Source organism: Mus pahari, chromosome 2 (assembly GCF_900095145.1).
Source record: "Mus pahari chromosome 2, PAHARI_EIJ_v1.1, whole genome shotgun sequence".
Lineage (NCBI taxonomy): Eukaryota > Metazoa > Chordata > Mammalia > Rodentia > Muridae > Mus > Mus pahari.
Genome location: NC_034591.1, coordinates 13,114,965 through 13,135,489, shown reverse-complemented (window position 1 = coordinate 13,135,489; position 20,525 = coordinate 13,114,965). Strand labels below are relative to the sequence as shown.

Below are 20,525 nucleotides of genomic sequence, written 5' to 3'. Positions count from 1 at the left end.
ACTCCTTTGTTTACTTTTATCTCTGACTCTGCTTTGTTTACTTTTATCTCTGACTCCTTTGTTTACTTTTATCTCTGACTCCTTTGTTTACTTTTATCTCTGACACTCCTTTGTTTACTTTTATCTCTGACACTCCTTTGTTTATTTTTATCTCTGACTCTGCTTGTTTACTTTTATCTTAACAGATAAGAGGTTTTTATCTCCATCCCCTCCTCAATTCAGCTCTGAAACAGAGCATCTACAAAGCTGTCTAGTTGAGTTGTATTCCATTCTTACTTAAAAGCTTAGTTTACTTTTATTCAAGTTAAATATTTAAACTTGTTAAATGTTATAAGCAGGAATTCAGTAGTAGTGTCTGGCATTCACTGATGTCCTGACAAGATCCCCTTGTTAACAGCTGAGCAGCGTCTGATGGCTGGTGGCCTACAGTCTGCAGCAGAGAAATACATGTTGGAAATGTGACCTTTAACACAGCATTTGGACAAATGGCTTTCCATGAAGGTGTTGGGTGGAGCTGACCCTCTGCATGAAGCCCCAGGTTCCATGGTGGGGTCTGCACCTGCCTTCCTGCCCAGAGCCATATAACATTAGAACTGGCGGTGCATACTGCAATCTCAGTGCTCTAGGGCAGGCAGCTGAGGATCAGACTTTAAGATCATCCTTAGCTACAAGTATGTTGGAGGCCAGCCTGGGCTATCTATCGCTGTGTCTCTACCCCCATCCCCATCCCCATTCCAAACCAACAACATACAACTTGTCTGAAGTCAGGAGTGCTTTCTGTTTGGTTTTAGATTTTGCCAGAATTAAAAATGTAACATTCTCATTTTGTTCTTTAACAAGGTCAGGGGCAAACACTTACTAGGTGTTCATTTCTCCAGTGGTAAAACCCATTATTTTGTTTAAGGACTTGGGATCAAGCAGTTATTTGACCTGGGACTCTCTATTTTTAGGTTTTTCCTCTTCACCTTCCTCACTGTGCTTCCTGGGTTCCATCCCACTGGTGGGCAGCTTGCTGGTGGGACCTGCTACTGCCAGGTGGTCCCTCTGTGTCCTGGGTTCCTTGTCAGTGATGCTCCTTTAGCATCTGTCTCTGCAGTCACTTTCTGCTAAGCTCCACTTCACACAGCTGCTGGGCTCAGCATAGCTCTGAGAAATGCAGTGTGTTCCCAGTTATTTCCTCCTCAAAGGAGGCCCAGGGGATGGTTCTCCTTAATCCACCCACATTTAGCTTCACAAGCCCATTGTGGCCCAGACATGTCTGCCCATATCCTCAGCCCTCTGGGAGTCACTGTTCCTCCTCCTTCTCCTCTCAAGTCTCACTTCACTGTGATCAGAGTCACCTTGAGCTTCTGGGCCTTATGACCAAAACACTTCCACACTTGAAACTTCTGACTGCTACATTCAGTGTGGGCATTTCATGTTCTCCTTCAAACTGCACTTGATAGAGTCAAGCAATTGGTTTTTCTTATCTCAGTCTAGATTTAAGTCCAAGCTTCGAGGTGGTGGAGTACTTCCGGGAGAAGCAGCCCATACCTCAGTCTCTTTACAAGGTTTTGTTGTGGTGGCTCTTTGATTTTATTAATACTGCTTCTTGCTGGCCTCTCAAACCTAACTGAAGTGTGCACAGAACAACCTTTAACCTGTTTCCTCAGTGCTGTAAGGAAACAGTATCAGTATTTACAATGCTGAAACCTGCAACAAAAGGGATCTATAATTTTCTTTTTTTTTTCTTTTTTTTCTTTTTATTGTTTAGATGACTTAATATTTTAATGTTCTTCATATACTCAGTTGAAAACACTAACAGGGGGCTGGAGAGAGGGCTCAGTGGTTAAGAGTACCGATTGCTCTTCCAGAGGTCCTGAGTTCAAATCCCAGTAACCACATGGTGGCTCACAACCATCCATAATGAGGTCTGATGCCCTCTTCTGGAGTGTCTGAAGACAGTTACAGTGTACTTACATAAAATTAATTAATTAATTAATTAATTAATTAAAAAAAAAAACCACTAACAGGGGATAGAGAGATGGCTCAGAGGTTAAGAACATTGACTGCTCTTCCAGAGGTCTAGAGTTCAATCCCCAGCAACCATATGGTGGCTTACAACCATCTATAATGGGATCCGATGCCCTCTTCTGGTGTTTCTGAAGACAGAATGTACCTGTATACATAAATAAATAATTCTTTAAAAAAAAAAAAAAGGAAAGAAAAGGAAAACACTATCACATGAGCAGCCAGAAAAGACCTCTGTAAAGATAAAGAATGTGTAGTGTTGCCCTGGTTAAACTATGAAAACAGCCATGTGATCACAGTTTGAGGGTGGGGGTGGGGGTGTAGCTCCCTGACTGAATCAACCATTTCTCTACTTGTGGCAAGGAGAGAAAAGTGAATCATGGAACTTCTAGATCCTTCTCATGAAGCAGCTTAAAAAAGCAGTCGGTGGAGGGTGCAAGTGACCATAACAGACGACAGCCGTGCACAAAGTCATGGGCTGAACAAACTCTAAAAGTCTCTATAAAACTCTTTCATTAGAAATATAAAGGCATAGATATAAACCATACGGTGTTTAAAAAATACCCACTACATAAACACAGCATATTACACCTATCTCTTTTAGGAAATAGCAGTATACAGATCCAAAACGCTTGAGTCTCTGTTAACTTTAACCAACAGCAGCAGGGGCAGGGGCGGGGGCGGGGGCGGGGGCAGGGGCAGGGGCAGGGGCAGGGGCAATCTCTGAGTTCAAGGTCAGCCTGATCTACAGAGCAAGTTCCAGGACAGCCAAGGCTACACAGAAACCCTGTCTCAAAACAAATAAAAATAATTAATTGCTTAGTTTAGAAAGTTTTTTTTTTTCTGCCCCTGGTATCTGTTGTGCAGAGACATAATCACTAGTGATAAGGGGAGGTACCAGTTGGTACAATGGCACCTCTACTCTTCAACCTATATAGATAAGATGTTTTTAGAACCAGGAGCCATAGGATACTCGTTGCAAAGTAAGTCAGGTACCCCACGTTACAAATGATTTTAAGAGATTAAAAGGTGAATTTGAATTTAAAGATAGATAATCTTAGCACTGAAAAAGTTTTCCTCTACATTAAAGTTTGAAAGTTCTGATCCATGTATGCCTCGTCACCTGAGAATACTCACATTCATTCAGTCTTCCTTCCTTTTTTTCTTTTTGGGGTTCTCAGACCTCAAAAACTTCCATCACTTGAAGCCTTCTCTGGCCTTTGAATTGTTTCACAGACAACAAAGACCAGGAAAGTTACTCATCAAAGGTCTTTGTGATTGGAGTCTGTGTCTGAATCCTAGATTCTAGTATGTTCTACCACAGCATGGCAGCTGCTCTCTGTACTTGCAGTATTCCAGAAATGCGGGGACCTTTGACAGACCGCCCTCCGAGGACTGTGCTCTTAGGGGGACCCACCCCTGGGTTAGAGAAATGTGTGGGCCATAATGCCTGCCATTGTGCCTTCCATAGAGCCACACCACTGTTGTTGATAATAAATGACTGGTGTTTATCTTGGAATTGCTTTCCATGGGCAGATGCTGTGAAAGATTCAAAAGCTGTCTGTAAAGAAAGAATACCCCTATTGTTTAGCCAATGCCACTCTCCTATTTAATGTGAGGGTATCTTGTGAAATTTGCTTGAATATCAAACACTTAGTAAACCTTAGGCAGTTTTCTCCTGAGATGTTCCAAATATGCTGTTGAAGTACAACTTGTTTTCAGATGCCCCTTTTTGTGTGTGTGTGTGTGTGTGTCCTACTTCCGTGGCTTCTTTTCTTCTGTGGTTTCATGAGCAAAAGACAAAGGCAATGATGAAATTTAGCATCTGCATTCTAAAATCGTACATAATTTCAGCAGCTTTTCTGCCTTGTGGTTGGCTGACTGTGATGATAGCTGCGGAGAGGTCCAGGAGAATCAGACACAGGAAAGGCCAAAAGTGTCAAGCTTGGAGCACTGGGAGGCCTGGCACAGCAGATGAGTTTGGAGTTAGTTTGGTGGTTGATAGAATATCTTGGGTGGCAGGAGGAAGCAGAACAATATTTTTGGGAGGAGGGGCAAGGGATATGGTGTTTGAAGGCCTGTGATGTGATCAGCCCTAGGGGTTCTTGCGACTTTGTTCTTCAGTGATACTGAACACAAAGCACCCTGGGAACACCCCTTAGAAAGTCAGGAGAAAGAGGCTTGCTCACAAACTACATGACCCAGGCTCTTTCTCAAATAGGAATAAAGTTCTTGCCAGTGTGTGGTCATGCCAAAGAGAGCACAAAGGGTGGAGTTGTCAGCTATCCCTGTGTTCTCCGATCAGCTGTTTTCAACTGTCAGAAATGTAGAAAAGCTTGATTGGTCTAATGTGCCCTGGGAGCAGCTACTGCTAAATGGATTGAGAATTAAAGGGGCTGCCATTTCCTTAGGAATCTTAAGAGAGCAGTATGCCAAATAGCTAGGCTCGAGATCATGAGGAAACCTCTTATAGATAACAGACAAGGGACAGTTTGGAAAATGATCCCTGGGTTTGGGACTTCTGTGAAAGGAAGATGGAAATGCCCCATCTGACACATGGTGGCAGTCTCAGGATCAGCAGGTCATACTGGCATGGGATACTGAGGCCTTGTTATTAACATCCACTCTTTACATTTTTTTTCATATAACTCCTTTAAAGTTTTTTCTGGATTTAAAATTTTTGTTTTATGAATCTGAGTGTTTTGCCTGCATGTCTTTAAATGTATCATGTCTGGGCCTGATCTCCACAGAAGCCCAAAGACCATCCCAAATCCCCTGGAGCTGGAGTTATGGGTGGTTGTAAGCCACCGTGTGGGAGCTAGGAAACAGGGTCTTCTGCAAGAGCAACTCCTGCTCTTACTACTGTGCCATCTCTACATACCCGGGGCTGTGGCTACCATGGGCATAGAAGCGCCTTCCTCCTACTCCTCTCTCATCTCCTCCTGCTTCATCCCTCTCCTTTCTTTTCTTCCCCTCCATCCCCTTCCCCCTGTCCCCTTCCTCCTCCTTCTCCCCTCTTCCTCCTCACTCTAGATTTATTTGTTTTGGGGGTATGAATGTTTTGCCTGTATGTATGTGTACTATGTGTATGCTTGGTACCTGTGGGTGTCAGAAGAGGGCATCAAACCTTTTGGCACTGGAGTTAGGGTGGTTGTGATCTACCATGTGTGTAATGAGAACCAAACATGCGGGTACTCTTAATTGCTGGTACGTCTCTCCAGCTCCCTGAATTTTTCTTTTTTAATTTTTTTTTGCATCAGTCTCTTCTTGTATGTATGAATATGTGCCATATGCATGTCTGGTTCCTTCAGAGGTCAGAAGAGGGCATTGGATCGTATGGAACTGGAGTTATAGCTGGCTGTGAGCTGTCCAGTGTGGGTGCTGGAAGCAAAACCTGCATCCGCTGTGAAGTTAGCAAATGCTTTTCACTCTTTCTCTCCAGTTCCCCAAGTGGCTTCTTGATATAACTGTCCTGCTTCAAAGGAGCCAAAAGTTAATATTAAGACATTTACCCAGCAGATAAAATGTCTCCCAGTGTGGAACAAAGTCATGAATGAAACAGTTTCCAGTACTGCAATTTGCAATAGGAGCTTGGCTTACTTTTATTTTCATGTTTTTGGGTTTGAGAGTCTCTCTCACTACCTTGAAACTCACTAGCCCAGGGTCTCTTTAAACTTGTGTCAGTATTGTTCTTCAGCCTCAGAAATGCTGGGGTTAGAGCTGTGAGCTACCATGTGCCGTCAAAGAATGGATTTAAAAAAAAAAAAACTTTAGAGACTATGCAATAGCAGAAACATTTTTTTCTGCTGAGTTTAATGAAATAATAGAAAAATGGAGTTAAATATGAGAATTCTTATGGTTGGTAACAAAGTTCATCTTAAGCTTTATTGTTTTGTTATGTTTTAAGATGTACAAAATTTTTTAAGAGAGCCATATGTAGTAAAGTGGTTATTACTATTTTGAAAACGTTAACATTCATCATTGCATGTAATTATACATTTTTCTTCCTGTGGTAAGAATGGTTAAAGTCAACTCACTTAGCAAAACCCTGAATACCGGGGCTTGGGGTGGGGGATATATTTAGTGTTAGAGCGTTTACTTGCCTTGAGTATGTGAGGCCCAGAGATTGATCCCCAGAACCACAAGAAAGAACGGGAAGGAAGACGTAGGGACAAAGAGAAGAGAGGAGGTTGGTTCTGAAACCACTTTCTGCTGGTGACGAGATATATGCGCCATACCTTAGGTCTGTATACTTGCTAATCCTACGGAGCAGCTGCTTGCATCTTATTTTAATAGAAGAGTCACTGTTAAGTGGCATAGAATGTGGTGGATGCACGCGCACATGGGTGAACATGCTAGACGGGAACACGTGTGCGCTTTGGGAGCTGGAGATACTTAAGTGCTGGCACTGAATTAGAAAATCCTTATTTTCTAGGTGCTGGTGAATCTGGAAAGAGTACAATTGTGAAGCAGATGAAGTAAGTAAATGGAAGTCATTAGATACATCTTTATGGCTCTAAGTGACTTCTGTAAGGAAGCGTCCTTACTTCCCGTTATCTCTATAGAATTATCCACGAAGCCGGCTACTCAGAAGAGGAGTGTAAGCAGTACAAGGCAGTGGTCTACAGCAACACCATCCAGTCCATCATTGCCATCATTAGAGCCATGGGGAGGTTGAAAATCGACTTCGGAGACTCTGCTCGGGCGGTAAGGCATTCAGTGTGTTGGCGTGGGTCTGATGACTAATGAGGCTGCAGCCGTAGCTGCATAGCTGAGGCCACACAGCTGTCCAGAGTGCCTCATGCAAGGCGTCAAAAGGACAGACATGAGTCTGGAGCCTCGGAAGTAAGGGAATTTAGAATACACAGACCCGCACTCTCCACCTTCTGCCGTTTTCCCAGACATCTCCAGCCTCTTCAGAAATAGCCGAAGTAATTTCTATATAGCATAGATATTAGAGTCTTAGTAACATTTTGCCAGCCCGGGAAAACCCACTCAAAGTGGGGCAACTTGCTTGTGGCTCACAGCATGAAAGGTTTCAGACCATGGTTGGCAGACTCCATTGCTGTGGTCTTTAGGCAAGTCTAAAACATCATGGTGGGGAGGGGGATGGAATAGTGGATTACCTCACAATAGGCAGGAGGTAGAGAGAGACAGGAAGAAAACAAGGGACAAGATAGTCCCTTCAAAGACAAACAGTGACATGATTCCTCCAGCCTGGCCCCATTCTAAATGTATGCTCTCCTCTGAATTTGCTGGCAGTTTAATTCACATCCAGTCATGTCAATAGCCCAAAAACTCAGCAAATGAACATTTGCAGCCATTTTATACACAAACCATAACACATAGATACCTCAGTGCCCACAATAAAATGTGGCTGTTACCATCTGCTGTTACCATAATAAAATGCCAGAGATAATTACCTTAACAAGACAAAAGGTTTACTTTGGCTCACAAGTTCAGATATTTTAGTTTAGCACTTGGCTTGCTGAGGCAGGAGGATTGCTGCAATGAGGCTGGCATGGATTACACAGCCAGTACTAGGACAGCCAGGCCAGGACTACACAGCAAGAAAATAAAACAACATTTCAGCACGGACACGATCTCATTATTTGTTCTCGGACCTAGACGAAAACAGCGACTGAACCCTCAGTAATGAAAACAGTTTGAGTTTGCTTATCTTTGGGACAGGAAAATACCAGCTATTTAAAGACACGAATCAGAGTTTCAGAGCTACGTGGGATTTCAGCAGAGCAGCCAGTGCCTGGTAGAGAAGCTGGAAGGCAGGAAGGAAGCTCATGGCAGGGCAGCAGCAGGCCTGGAGTGCAGCCTGCATGGTGCTGGCTGAGGCTCTCTGTGCTGGCTCCCTCCTGTAGAAGGCACTGTCTTCCCCTTTCTTTCTGCTTGAGGCTTACTCTGTTTATTTGAGGATCTTTACATGTTATTTTGTCCACACATCATTGAAAGGAAGTTCTGCCATTTCTACACCAAAAAAATTATGATATATGAAAAAAAATAGTGTGGTTTCACTTGTATATGAAATCCGAAACAAATGTTAGACTCAAGCCTCAAAGAGAAAGTAAAACAATTGTTAGTGGGGCACAGCGTAAGGTGGAGGGAGGTAAGGCTGCGCAGTGTGTGTTAAGAGATCCACATATAGCAGGGTACTCACTACTATCATACAAACTTGACATCCATCATTTCTATAATTACTGACTTAGCAAGTTCCAGAGTACAGGGCTGGGTGAGTATTGCTCAATGCTAGAGCACTTACTGGCCTTGACCATGTGGGGCCCAGAGTTTGGCCCCCAAACTGCAAAGTCTACAAAGCAGCGTGCATGTAAGATAAATGTAGAGAGGGAAGATAACAATGTTGAGGCTGTGGTCAAGGTCATTCTAAGTAATTAATTTATCATTTATTCATTCAACACTCTCAGAGCCCTTGTTAGGTGAATACATGATAAATGCACAAATTACACTGAATGAATAGTAGATGAGACAGAATATTCTAGATATAATCAAATCTTATTTCAGGAGGAAATTTAGAGGAATGTTATGAATTATTAAAAATTGTTTTGAAAGACTCTTGGAAACAGCGGCACTGGCTTCTTAATCTCTGTTTAAAAGAATGGCGCAGACTGAGATTAAGGAGAGAAAGTAAACAGAAATTGTACTTTGTAGCAATTCCAACTATGGCCATTGAAAATGTGCAAGTTCATTTATGTGAATTGGTTGTAGCAGCTCAAGCCTGTAATGCCAATGGTTGGGAGAAATGAGGCAGGAGGACCCTCCTGAGTGAGACCAGGGACTTACTACTTACTATGTAGCGAGTCCAAGGTCACCCTGGGCTACAAAGTGAAGCCTCTTCTCAGGAAACCGAACCCAACTCAGTAGGACCCCACATTCCCTGTACTGGGAATCTCCTACAGTGCCGGCAAGAAGAACTAACTGCTTCAGAACCGTTGAGAGCCTAGGTTTTGATGATTCAAGGACAGGGCAGGCAGTTTTAAGAGAAGCCATTGATTTTCATGCCTGTTTTGGAAAGAATTCTTTTTAAGCCTTTCCTGTAAGATCTGTTGGCTTAGCCTTAGGAGTAACTACTCTGAATAAACGTGCTGCTTTATGTTTAATTGCTCTTCTGAAGCTTTGGAATCAGTATGTGCTCATCGATGCACCCAGCAACGGCTCCTTCCTGCCATCAGCTACTATTTCCAATGCCCTCAGCTTTCCCTGGTTACTGCTTCACGTGGAGGGTGTGTTCTCCCATGATCTGCCCCCCTTCTTTCTGTCTGTGTTTCAGGCTACCTTGCTTTTATGTAGAATTTAAACCACTCTAAGTCCCTTGCAATGACTCTGGGGTTATAAAAATGAGTTAAGGATAGCTTGCACATGAGGAAGGCATATATGAGCTGAGTATTGTAACCTGAGTAAGAGGTTTCAGACAAAAATGAAGAAAAGCCACTTTACAACCAAGGAATAGCATATGCAGAGGCACATTGAAAATCCCCTTTTAACGAAAAGCACTTCCTGTATTATGAGGTGAGGAGAATTAGATGTATATTTCTGTGAAGGACCTCAGATCAGTTTTACAGGTGACAGCAGAGTGGGTTATCTTTGGTAGCAAGCTTTCATCCCTGTCTATTTTCTGAGGGTCACACTTACTTAGATATGACCAGCATTCCAACTTTCAATAGCTTATAAATGAGGAAGATTATCAGTTTTGCCTTTTAGTTTTTCTCTCATATTTATAATCATTTGTCTGTCTATATTTCCCTTGTAAACCCTCTGGGTACTCTCATTTTTGTTTAATTGTTTTGGGAATGGTTTTCTTTGAGTATGAGAGATATTCACTCTTTATGGCTGTTCCTTACCAAAACTTTTATTTATTTTTATTTTTTGCATTAATTTTGACATTTTTGTCTTGGTCTTGATATAAAGACAATACTCCTGATTACTGTAATTAGCATCCTCTTGTTAAGGCAAGGTCTCAAGTACCCCAGAATGGTATCAAACTCATTGTATAGCCAACGTGATTGAGAACTTTGGACTTATGTGCTTGCATCTGTGCACGGTCCTGTGCGTTTGTGTGTGGGGTTAGAAGGCCGAGGTTAACATTCTCTTTTGTCTTCTTCAGTTGCTTTCCACCTTATTTTTGGACACAGGGTTTCACACTGAATCTGGAGCTCAGTAATTCGGCTTGCTTGGCTAGCCAAGAAGTTCCAGGAGTCTTTCTCAGTCTTCCCCAACTGTGAAGTGCACACAAAAACTCACATTGGCATGCTGGGCTCCTTCTGTGGGTGAGAGGGACCTGGACCAGATCCTCATGCTGTGTACGGGCACACAGCAGCTGACACAGCTTCTCAAACTTTATCTCTCAGTATTTCTATAATACTATGGATTTTTTCTAATCTATTTATCCACATATTGGGGTGTTCACTATTAAATAGGATCTAAATATGTCATAATTTGTCTCTTGCATTATTGCCACTTATTAAGTAACTACTCCATTTCTGATGACTTGAAAATGCTACCTTTAGTATTCAATTGGATGTGCTTAGAGATACCTTACCCCCACTGTCTTAGTCAGTCAGGGTTTCTATTCCTGGACAAAACATCATGACCAAGAAGCAAGTTGGGGAGGATAGGGTTTATTCAGCTTACATTTGCATACTGCTGTTGATCACCAAAGGATGCAGGACTGGAACTCAAGCAAGTCAGAAAGCAGGAGCTGATGCAGAAGCCATGGAGGGATATTCTTTACTGGCTTGCTTCCCCTGGCTTGCTCAGCCTGCACACTTATAGAACTAAGACTACCAGCCCAGAGATGGCACCACCCACAAGGGGACCTACCCCCTTGATCACTACTTGAGAAAATGCCTTACAGCTGGATCGGGGCATTTCCCCAACTGAAGCTCCTTTCTCTGTGATAACTCCAAAACTAGCCAGTACACCCACTGATGTGCTTTTGGTTTTTCCAGACCCGTCCCCAGATATGTGATTCAATGTCTCTCATGATGTTTAGTTATATGGAATAGAATAGAAAAAGAACATCTACTTGATAGGATTTTAAAAAGATAAAATCAGTAGTGATTATTTATAATATCCCTTGGCTATAATAGATGCTCAATAAACTTTGTTGATTTTATTATCAATAATTGCACTGAGAATGACTGTGTTAGTTCATATTGCTTCACAGCTGAGTTGGTACCTAGAAGGTTTAGATTAACCTGTCTTGTTCTTTTTACCAAATATCAAGACTAGTAAGCATTTCTGTTCCAAATGGACTTCAGAATTACTAAACCAGCACTAAAAAGCCTGCTTGTTTTTGTTACAATTGTGTCCTTTTTAATTAAAAATAATTAAAATACAATTATATCATTTTTCTGTTCCCTATTCCCATTGTTCTCCCTGGATTTCAGGCCTTGTTTTTAAACCATTGTTGTTAAATATACACACAAGAATAAATATATACATGCAACATACTGAGTCATTCGGTGTTGCTTGCATGCATATGCTCTGGAATGGGCCAACTAGTCAGACATGTTGAGGATGTCTGTCCATAGCCTACACTGCCTATTTTACTTGAGGAGAAAACAAAAATTATTTTCAAAGTTGACATAGTACAATCAAAATTATGGCTACTGTCTCTTTAAAACTTTCTCAGAGTGAGGCCATTCCATCTGTGAATACTAAAGTATTGGTAATTCAGATTTTCGTGTGGTAGAAAGCATTATGTAGGACTGCTAGCACACGTTGGCCCTGGTGTCACATTATGACAGTGGGCTGACCTGCAGTAACATGCCCAGAACGAGAAGAGCCAGAAAGCATGTTTTTATGAATTTGTAGCAATTGGCTTGAAAATTATGATTTCTATGTCACTGGGCTTTATTTTTCTAGTTGCATTGGCTCTGAAACCATTTGACCGGACATCCAGACTCCAGACTGGCCTTTCACTCTTTGGAAGCTACTTGAGATACCTCGTAGTATGGGGAACCCCAGGCCCCCTCACGCGCCCTCCTGAGCAGCCTCGAGTTGCTCCTAGAAGGTGGTTATGCTCTGAGCACTTTGTGGCTGTTTTCATCTGCTTATTTGTTGTTTTATCTCTATCTGCCTGATTTGCAAGATTGCAGTTGCAGAATATTTAGCAATTCACCTTGGCAGCAATCTGGGTATGTATTTTCTTCTTACTTGAGGCAGCCAGAGTCAAGGGAGCTTTCTGATCTGTGATTAGTAAGTCTTAGCGCGATAGAATGTGAATTCTTTTCCTCCGATGGCTTTCCAGACCGTTACTGTCTTTGTTTTTGTTATCTGTTTGTGGCCTGTGTTTGCTTATCCCCTGGGATCCTTTTGTTTTGATTTTCTGTTTGCTGGTTTGTAAGTGCACATGCGTTAGACTTTTTTCCTAAACGTAGTTTTTTTTTTTTGTTGTTTATTATCCTTCACCTTATTCTTGGGTATTTTTCATTACTAAAATTCCCTATGCTATTGTTTTCATTATGTTTAAATTTTAAACATCTTCAGTCAACAAAAGATTTAACAAATATTTATGCTACTTTAAAGTTCTGCAAGGCAGTGGATTTCAGTACTTGAGTCTTCCTTTGTTCTTTAGTGCCTCTGAAATACTCTGTCAGATGAACTTAATAAGCCATATTTGTACTTCTCTCTTTATAACTTATTATCCATCAGTATTTTTGGAATAACCTCATCCTTTCGTACTGATTTATCTTACCACTCTGATCATATAAGTTTATGTTGGTATTTTTATCTTCCTGGCTGGTATTAAATCCAGACTGTTCTACATAGTGTAGGTTTTTAATAGCTGGTAATTTCTGCTATTTCCAAATCTCATTTCTTCAAAATGTCCCCAGGCACTTTAACCTGCTGTGCCTGCAAGAAGAGCACCTGAGAGGTTTACCCTAGTATTCCACTCTGTGTTAAAGGAGAGAGGTGAGGAGCCAGGTTTATACTGTTTCCATCCTGAGAAACAGCTATGCAAATAGCTCAGTGCCACTGAGCTTTGAAGTGTAATATGTGCCTCCAGCATAGGCTACTTCATTGCCTCAGTTTATGTTTGCTTATCATGCATTTCTGTGTCTCTCTGGACTTTTGATTGCCCACATGAAGAACTTAATGTCAGTATTTTTATTAATTTAGTATATATATTACTATAAACATATATAAAGATACATTTTGGCAATGCATTTTCCAGTAATTTCATAATACTACGACACTCATGATTCCTGATAAATTCATTGAAATTTAGTAAAAGTTCTTACAGCCTCAAATTGAGTTAAAATTAGCTTAGGTTTTTTTTTTTTTTTTTTTTTTTTTTTTTTTTTTTTTGGCTTTACTCTTTTAAATAATATTATGTGAAAGAAACATGACTATTTCTATTTCCTTGCCTCAAATCATTTTTACTTTTGACTATAGAGAAGATGTGTTGCATTTCTTGCTCATTCATTCTTTCATTCGTTTATTCTTATTCACTTTACATACTGCTCACTGCCCCTCTCCTGGTCACCCTCTCCCACAATCCTTCCCCCATCCCCTCTTCTCTTCACAGTAGGTGGGGACCCCCCTGGATATCTCCCTCTACTCTGGTACTTCAAGTCTCTGTAAGGCTAGGAGCTTCCTCTCTCATGTGCAGGGAGGCCTAGGTCTAGCCTGGGTATGCTCCTTGGTTGTGGTTCAGTTTCTGAGAGCCCCAAGGATCCAGGTTAGTTGACTCTGTTGGTCTTCCTGTGGCATTCATATTCCCTTAGAGGCTTCAAGCCTTTCTCCTGTTCTTCCATAAGAGTCCCCAAGCTCCATCCAGTCTTTGGCTGTGGGTCACTTCATCCATCTGAGTCAGCTACATGAGTCGAGCCTCTCAGGCCAGCCATGCTAGACTCCTGTCTGTAAGCATCACAGAGTTTCATTAACAGTGTTAGGAATTGGTGCTTGCCCATGGGATGGGCCTTAAGTTGTGCTAGTTATTCGTTGGCTGTTCCCTCAGTCTCTGCTCCATCCCCAATCTCTGCATTTCTTGTAGACAGGATAAGTGTTGGGTCAAAAGTTTTTTGGATAGGTTGGTGTCCCTAACACTCTGCCAGGGTTCCTCCCCAGCCTCTAGATGTCGTGAGTCACAGCCAAGGACACTACAGTGATTCTTGGGCACCTCCTCTCTCCCAGGTCTCCATCTCTTCCTGGAGATGCCTCCTACCTCTTCCAACCTCCATGCTTCTTAAAGCAAGCGTTCATCATCTAAGGTTGCCATTGAGCCACAGAGTGGTAAACCCACTAAAACGTTCTTTCTCTATTAAATAAAGTTCTTGAGAACTTCGTTGCTATATATCTATATAGCACCATATCTATAGGAATGCGCTGGGTTTAACACAAAGAGAAGCTGTCATTATATGTGATTTCCAGTATCATTGGCAAATATAAATGATGCAATCATTTGGCGGCAGAAAATTATCCTTGCAGCTTCAGTTCAGAGGTGTCACTATTTTTAATCTAGCTTATCATCTTGTTTTCCTTGTGTTTTAGAAGAGTCTTTTGATGCTTTCTATGCAAAGATTACTTTCATCTGGAAGTTTTGCCTTCTGTATCCTGATTAGTCATCTAGCTATTGCTTTAAAAGCCTCTCCTGGGGTTCTCACATTTTAGATTGCTTTGACTATTAAAATGTGATTGAGCTTTTGAATTGAATCTAGATGCATTGGGCCTTGAAAATGCACTGTTTCTGCCCTACACTGAACAGGAAGAGTATCTTGCTTTTGTGATCTTTAACATTTCAAAAGTCCATCATCTTGTCCCTTCAAAGTATTCCCCATCATGGATAGAGGCCTCTGAGTCATATATGCATGTATGTATGTATGTATGTAAGTATGTATGCACTATGTATGTATTATGTATGCATGTGTGATCTATGTACCACATGGTGCTTACATAGAGGTCTTGGTAGTAGGTACATTGGAAATTGAAGTCTAACTTTGAGCCAAGCCCTTCAGCCCTTCCTTGTTTGTAACACTCTGGTATGCATCCTGTAAACTGCTTCACTGACCACAGTCCAGTCCTGTCTTGTATGGTCCCTGTCCCTTTTACCTTTACTGCATGTGTTCCTGTTGACATCTCTAGACAATTGAGGAATTTTGTGTTTTAAACATTTTGCGAAGTCCTACTATTTTAAGTTTTAGACAATAAGGACTTACTGATTGTTGATTTAATGATTTATATGATGACTGGGTGACTGGTTGACATACTTGAGACAAGTTGCCTTGGGCTGTTTGAAACACAAAGTGAGGTAGAAATCTTTCTCTAATGCTTTCTGCTCAAACTCATTACTTCAGTGCTCTCCTGTGGATGACGACTAAATGTCCAGCAGTCATCGGGAGGTAAACATTCCCACTGTTTCTCCTGTGACAGGGTTTCACTGTAATATACACTGACTTTACATTCACTCTGTAGCCCAGGCTGGCCTAGAACTTGAGATGAGCCTTTTTCAGCATGCCAGGTATATACCAAGTTATAACAGGACTGTAACTGTACACCGTCACACCGTGTCAGGTTTCCACTTAATTCCAGTTAATTTACATTTCGTGAGGAAGAGACTTTTTTACAGTTAATATTACTGTAGAGTTTTGAGGTTTACAATTTGATATTATATGGGATCCACAGGATAGCAATATAGTTACTACAATAAGTTAACATGTCCATTCTCACACGTTACATTTTTTGAGTTACAAGAATGGTTAAAATAAACTTAATTAACATAATTCCAATAAAATTCAGCTGTATGATTAGTTTTGATGTTGGGCATTAACTCCTTACAATGATTTTGGCCTTTCCATTGAACTATACCTCCCCCCTTCTCTGGCCACTTCCTTTGTCCCAGGTGGGCATTGTTTAATTTTCTATCTCTGGAGGTTTGACCAACATTTTTCATTATAATCAGGAGGATACTGTGCTAAGTCAAGTAAGGCAGACACGGAAGGAAAAGGATTACATGGTCTTACTACATGTGTAATCTAAAACAGGAAGAAACATTTGAATGCCTTGGGAAGTGTAGTTTATAAGTACAGTGTCCAAAGTTCCTTCTGTGTTTTCTTTTGTGTGCCTTTCTGGAAAGTAGGAAAGAAAAGGGTCTGTCCAGGTGACTCAGACTGGGGAGTCTTCACCGCTTCTGCCAAAATCTTTACTGAAATTGACTAAAGGTTACATGATGAAGTATATTTTTAAAAAACGACTTAAGAATTCTTCTAAATGAAATTATGTTTTCTGTGGTTTAGTAAATAAAAATAGTGGGTTTTTTTTTTGCTCTGTGTGTGTGTGTGTGTGTGTGTGTGTGTGTGTGTGTGTGTGTGTAGGTTATCATCTAGTAGGTGACCTTATTGCTTGTTGGAACTAGGATAATGGTGCTAAGAGTGGCCACAGCCTGTGGTCGGCTGGTTTACTAAGGATGCGCACGTGTTGCTGGCTTGCATGTATCTCTCTTGTGGTTTACTAAAGAGGGAAACATATGCTTGAATAATGTGTTCCCATGCTGAGAGACTTAATTAGTTTCCATGATGAGTTCCAGCTGAAAAGAAAATGTTTCATGAATTAGCAGCAGGATGAATTCATATCGTCAGCTGCACTCTTCTGCCACCATGCCCTGGGACACTTCTCTGCTGCACACTCCGTCATACTTCCATCATTCTGTAAGACTAGACAACAGTACATTGTTCTCCCAGGACTGGCAGGCAGGCAGTTAGTCCAAGAACACTCAGCAAACACCCAAATCCGAAGATGATCAAGTTTATTTATAACATGGCTTCCAAGTATGGTAGTGCCCTCCTGTAATCTCAGTACTTGGCACTGAGGCAGGAGAATCACAGGTTCAAGGCTAACCAGGGCTGTGTAGTAGAAACCTATTTTAAAAACTCAAAAGGTATATTTACATGTATTCTCCAGAAATCCTGCCCGTGTACTTTAAATAAGTTCTAGATTATTGTTAAAAGAATAACCTGATCAGAGTGTAATAGAGTTTATTCAGTTCTGTACATAGAATAGTGATAAGAATAACAAAAAGATAAACACTTCTGCACTTCTCCAATACACTCTAACTATTCAGATACCTTCAACCTGAAGATCGGAAAACCAGCTTTTGTTTGGAAGGATGCCCCTTTGGAATAATAATGGCCTATTCCTCCACCATACATCTCAAGCTACAAATAACCTGAGCAAAGTAGTAACTTATGACACCCAGGTTTTGTTTGTTTTGTTTCACTGTAAATTGTTTCTACCTAGGGTCTCTACTATGCTACCAGGATTGTAATTGCTACCCATATTCATAGCTGAGAACTTAAACATGTGTCTGGTCTTAGTCCAAGATTATGCTAGATTACACCCCAGATATTGAAGACTCAGTGTGCATAAAGTACACGTGAAGTGGACGCTCCTTCCATCTGACCTCCTGTTTCCTATTTATAAAAGCATGGCTGCGTAAGACAACATGGGTCCAGTCAGAGGCTCTTGTTCTGCTTCTCTTTGGCAACAGTGACTGAATGTGGATGATTACTTGTGGTTCACAAACTGGCTGTTAGCCCTTTATCACCGAAGCAGAGCTGGACTAACGTTATATACACTTTTCCTTTGTTTAAACATTTGTGTGTGTTGTCCCTTACATGCACCGTGGGTATATCTACACCAAAGCTGTGCTGAATTCCTCCCCTGTCTTGGTTAGCAAACACTTCCTCAGTGATTATTAATACATACATACATACACACAAATATGTTATATTGGATACGCAGACACACATTGCATAGACCAACTTTTCAAGTGGTGCTTTAGATAAAGTGTGGCATTTCTATAAAAACCATGAAGAAAGTTCCCAATTGTGCTGCTTTTTCCCCTACTTATCTCTTCATCTGTTCCATCTCTTGTCTTGTGAAATGGGCAGGATGATGCTCGCCAACTTTTCGTGCTTGCTGGGGCTGCAGAAGAAGGTTTTATGACTGCAGAGCTCGCCGGGGTCATAAAGAGACTGTGGAAAGACAGTGGTGTACAAGCCTGCTTCAACAGATCCCGGGAGTACCAGCTGAATGATTCTGCAGCGTAGTAAGTAGCCACAGCTATCATGAAGATAACACTCTAACCAATCTTAGGATAAACATACATCTTAGAAAAGGACCTTGATTGTAAGGATAATCTCTTGAGTAGTAAGTGGAACCATTATCTGTCGATAAAAAGCTGATGTCCTGTTAGCAAAAGACAGGAAGTAGAAGGTGGGAGTTCTGGTTGAGAGATTGGAACTCTGGGAGATAGTCAGGGGGACAATTTGCCTCCTAGACTCTGAAGAGGAAGTTGGACATATGAAACTAGTGAGAGGTAACCATCTATGTGGCAGACATGCAGTCAAATAAAGGGATTATGTACGTTATGAGCTAGTCAGGGAGCACGCCTAGATTATGGCCTATTCATTTTTAAATACACAGTAAGCCTCTGAGTTGTTATTGTGGAACTGGGATGCAGGTGGGAAAGTCCACAGTTACAGTTGATGTTCTATCCATTCAGTAACTATACTTGGGCCTACAACTTCCCAAGACAAAGGTTTCTAACTGGATTTCTAACTATGGAGCAGGTCTCAAATCAGACGGCAGTTGGTTGTCTCTATAATAGTGTGCCACTACTGAGACATCGGACCATCTAGCCAGACAGCTTAGTTTTTTGATTCATAGGGTTCACAACACCCGTGATGCCCTTTATCTCCCAGGAGCCTGTGTAGCACTTTCTGGGACTTGAATGATAGCCATCAGGGAAGAAATGGTATAGCTTGCTTTTTCTATGTCTTAAGGTGAAGTGTGTGGTACCTTTAACAGTAGAGACTTGTCCTCTCATTGGGATGGACAAGTAAGGCCACTGACAAAAGCCTGCACTGTACTGGGGGACTCTGGGACCTCCCTGTTCATGTTTGTAGAGCTATTGAATTAAAACTCAGGAAGGTGTGGGTTTCCCTGTGTGAAACATAAGGCTAGCAGGAAACAGCATTCACCCAGTCTTTGGTGAGGGTTCTTGCTGCTGCATTCACAATTAAGACCTGTGAAATCTTCAACAGCAGGGAAAGTGCAGACTCAACCACGGTGGGAAACTCAGAGTGTAAGGAAGAATTTTAAGAAACAAACTCATGGTCTTTCTCAATTTAGACATTTTAAGCCCCTCTCCTTTGAATCACTGTGCCTAAAATCCAAAGCTTAAGGCACTTGAAAAGGAACTGAAGATTTTTGAGTAATTATGCAACATCAAAGCTTAAGCTGGTCGCTTTATATGCTTCTAAAGACCCTTGAAGCCTTTAGAACATTGCATAATTAAAATATGTTGTCCTTTGGTTTTGAGCAAGCTTCTTGGCTCTTGCTCCGATTAACAGTGTTTTGATGGTTGTGTGCAGCTATCTGAATGACTTGGACAGAATAGCACAACCAAATTACATCCCAACTCAGCAGGATGTCCTCAGAACCAGAGTGAAGACGACTGGAATTGTGGAAACCCACTTTACCTTCAAAGATCTTCATTTTAAGTGAGTAACTTCTGAACGCATGGTTCATAAGTTTGGTTATAATATTTTTACTATTGGAAAAAATTTCCAGAAAAGTATATAAAATAGTTTTGTGGAAATGAGTAAGAATAACATTTTCAGAGGAATATGTTATTTTTTATTTAATAAAAAATAACCAAGCAGGGCAGTGCTTTAATTATACCTTTAATTCTAGCACTCAGGAGGTAGAGGGAGGCAGATCTCTGAGTTCGAGGCCAGCCTGGTCTACACAGTGAGTTCCAGGACAGCCAGAAGTACACAGAGAAACCCTGTATTCAAAAACCCAACCAATCTACCAACCAACCAAAAAATAGACAATGCCCTTTGCCTGTTAATTTTATAATTACTGAACTTATGTAATATATAGGTATGTGTCTGATGAAGACACTGCTGTATGTCTTTAGGCAAAATGGGACATTTTACTGTTAGAGTATATGCTTACTTATAAAAATGTGTTTAAAGAAAGGTGCCTTTGAAGTTTTGTATGAAAAATTTCATCAATTAGAGTAATTACTGACAGTCCAGTGCTGGGCAGTGTTTGTGTCGTGTGTGTCGATTGTAAATGTGCCAGGTGGTCAGAGCTGTGCAGAATGGAGCCATTAGGAACAGAAGTGGTTGAGTGAGGTTCCTTCCAAGTCCTGACTTGGAAAGGGCCGCTGTCAGCAGAAGGCAAGAAATCGTCATACAGATATCCATATGACTGCACTTCTTTTCTAATAAATAATACTTAAAAAAAAAATGAATGAAGACGACAAGGATGGACTCACAGCCAAGTCGGAGTTTTAATTTGGCAAATGGTCTAGCCCTATAGCCTCCTTGACAGTTCCTTTCATCCAGCTTCCCCTTATAGATAGATCTCCTGCAGCAGCACCTTTTATGTTTACTTTGTATCCCCCGTTTCTTTGTCCTCACTGTTGCTCTGGCAGACCACTCCCCCTTACCCCCCCAGTCCTGCCCCCC

At 41.3% G+C, this 20,525-nt stretch overlaps 1 protein-coding gene across 1 annotated transcript in view; it reads left to right on the top strand.

Annotated features, from left to right (window-relative positions):
* The window catches only part of LOC110314435 (guanine nucleotide-binding protein G(i) subunit alpha-1), a 76,016-nt gene that overhangs the window by 39,644 nt on the left and 15,847 nt on the right, over positions 1–20,525 (top strand). The window contains exons 2-5 of the mRNA XM_021188796.2: positions 6,446–6,488; positions 6,576–6,717; positions 17,934–18,091; positions 19,419–19,547. Of these exons, the coding sequence (XP_021044455.1) occupies positions 6,446–6,488; positions 6,576–6,717; positions 17,934–18,091; positions 19,419–19,547 (472 nt within the window). The remainder of the gene's footprint in view (positions 1–6,445; positions 6,489–6,575; positions 6,718–17,933; positions 18,092–19,418; positions 19,548–20,525) is intronic.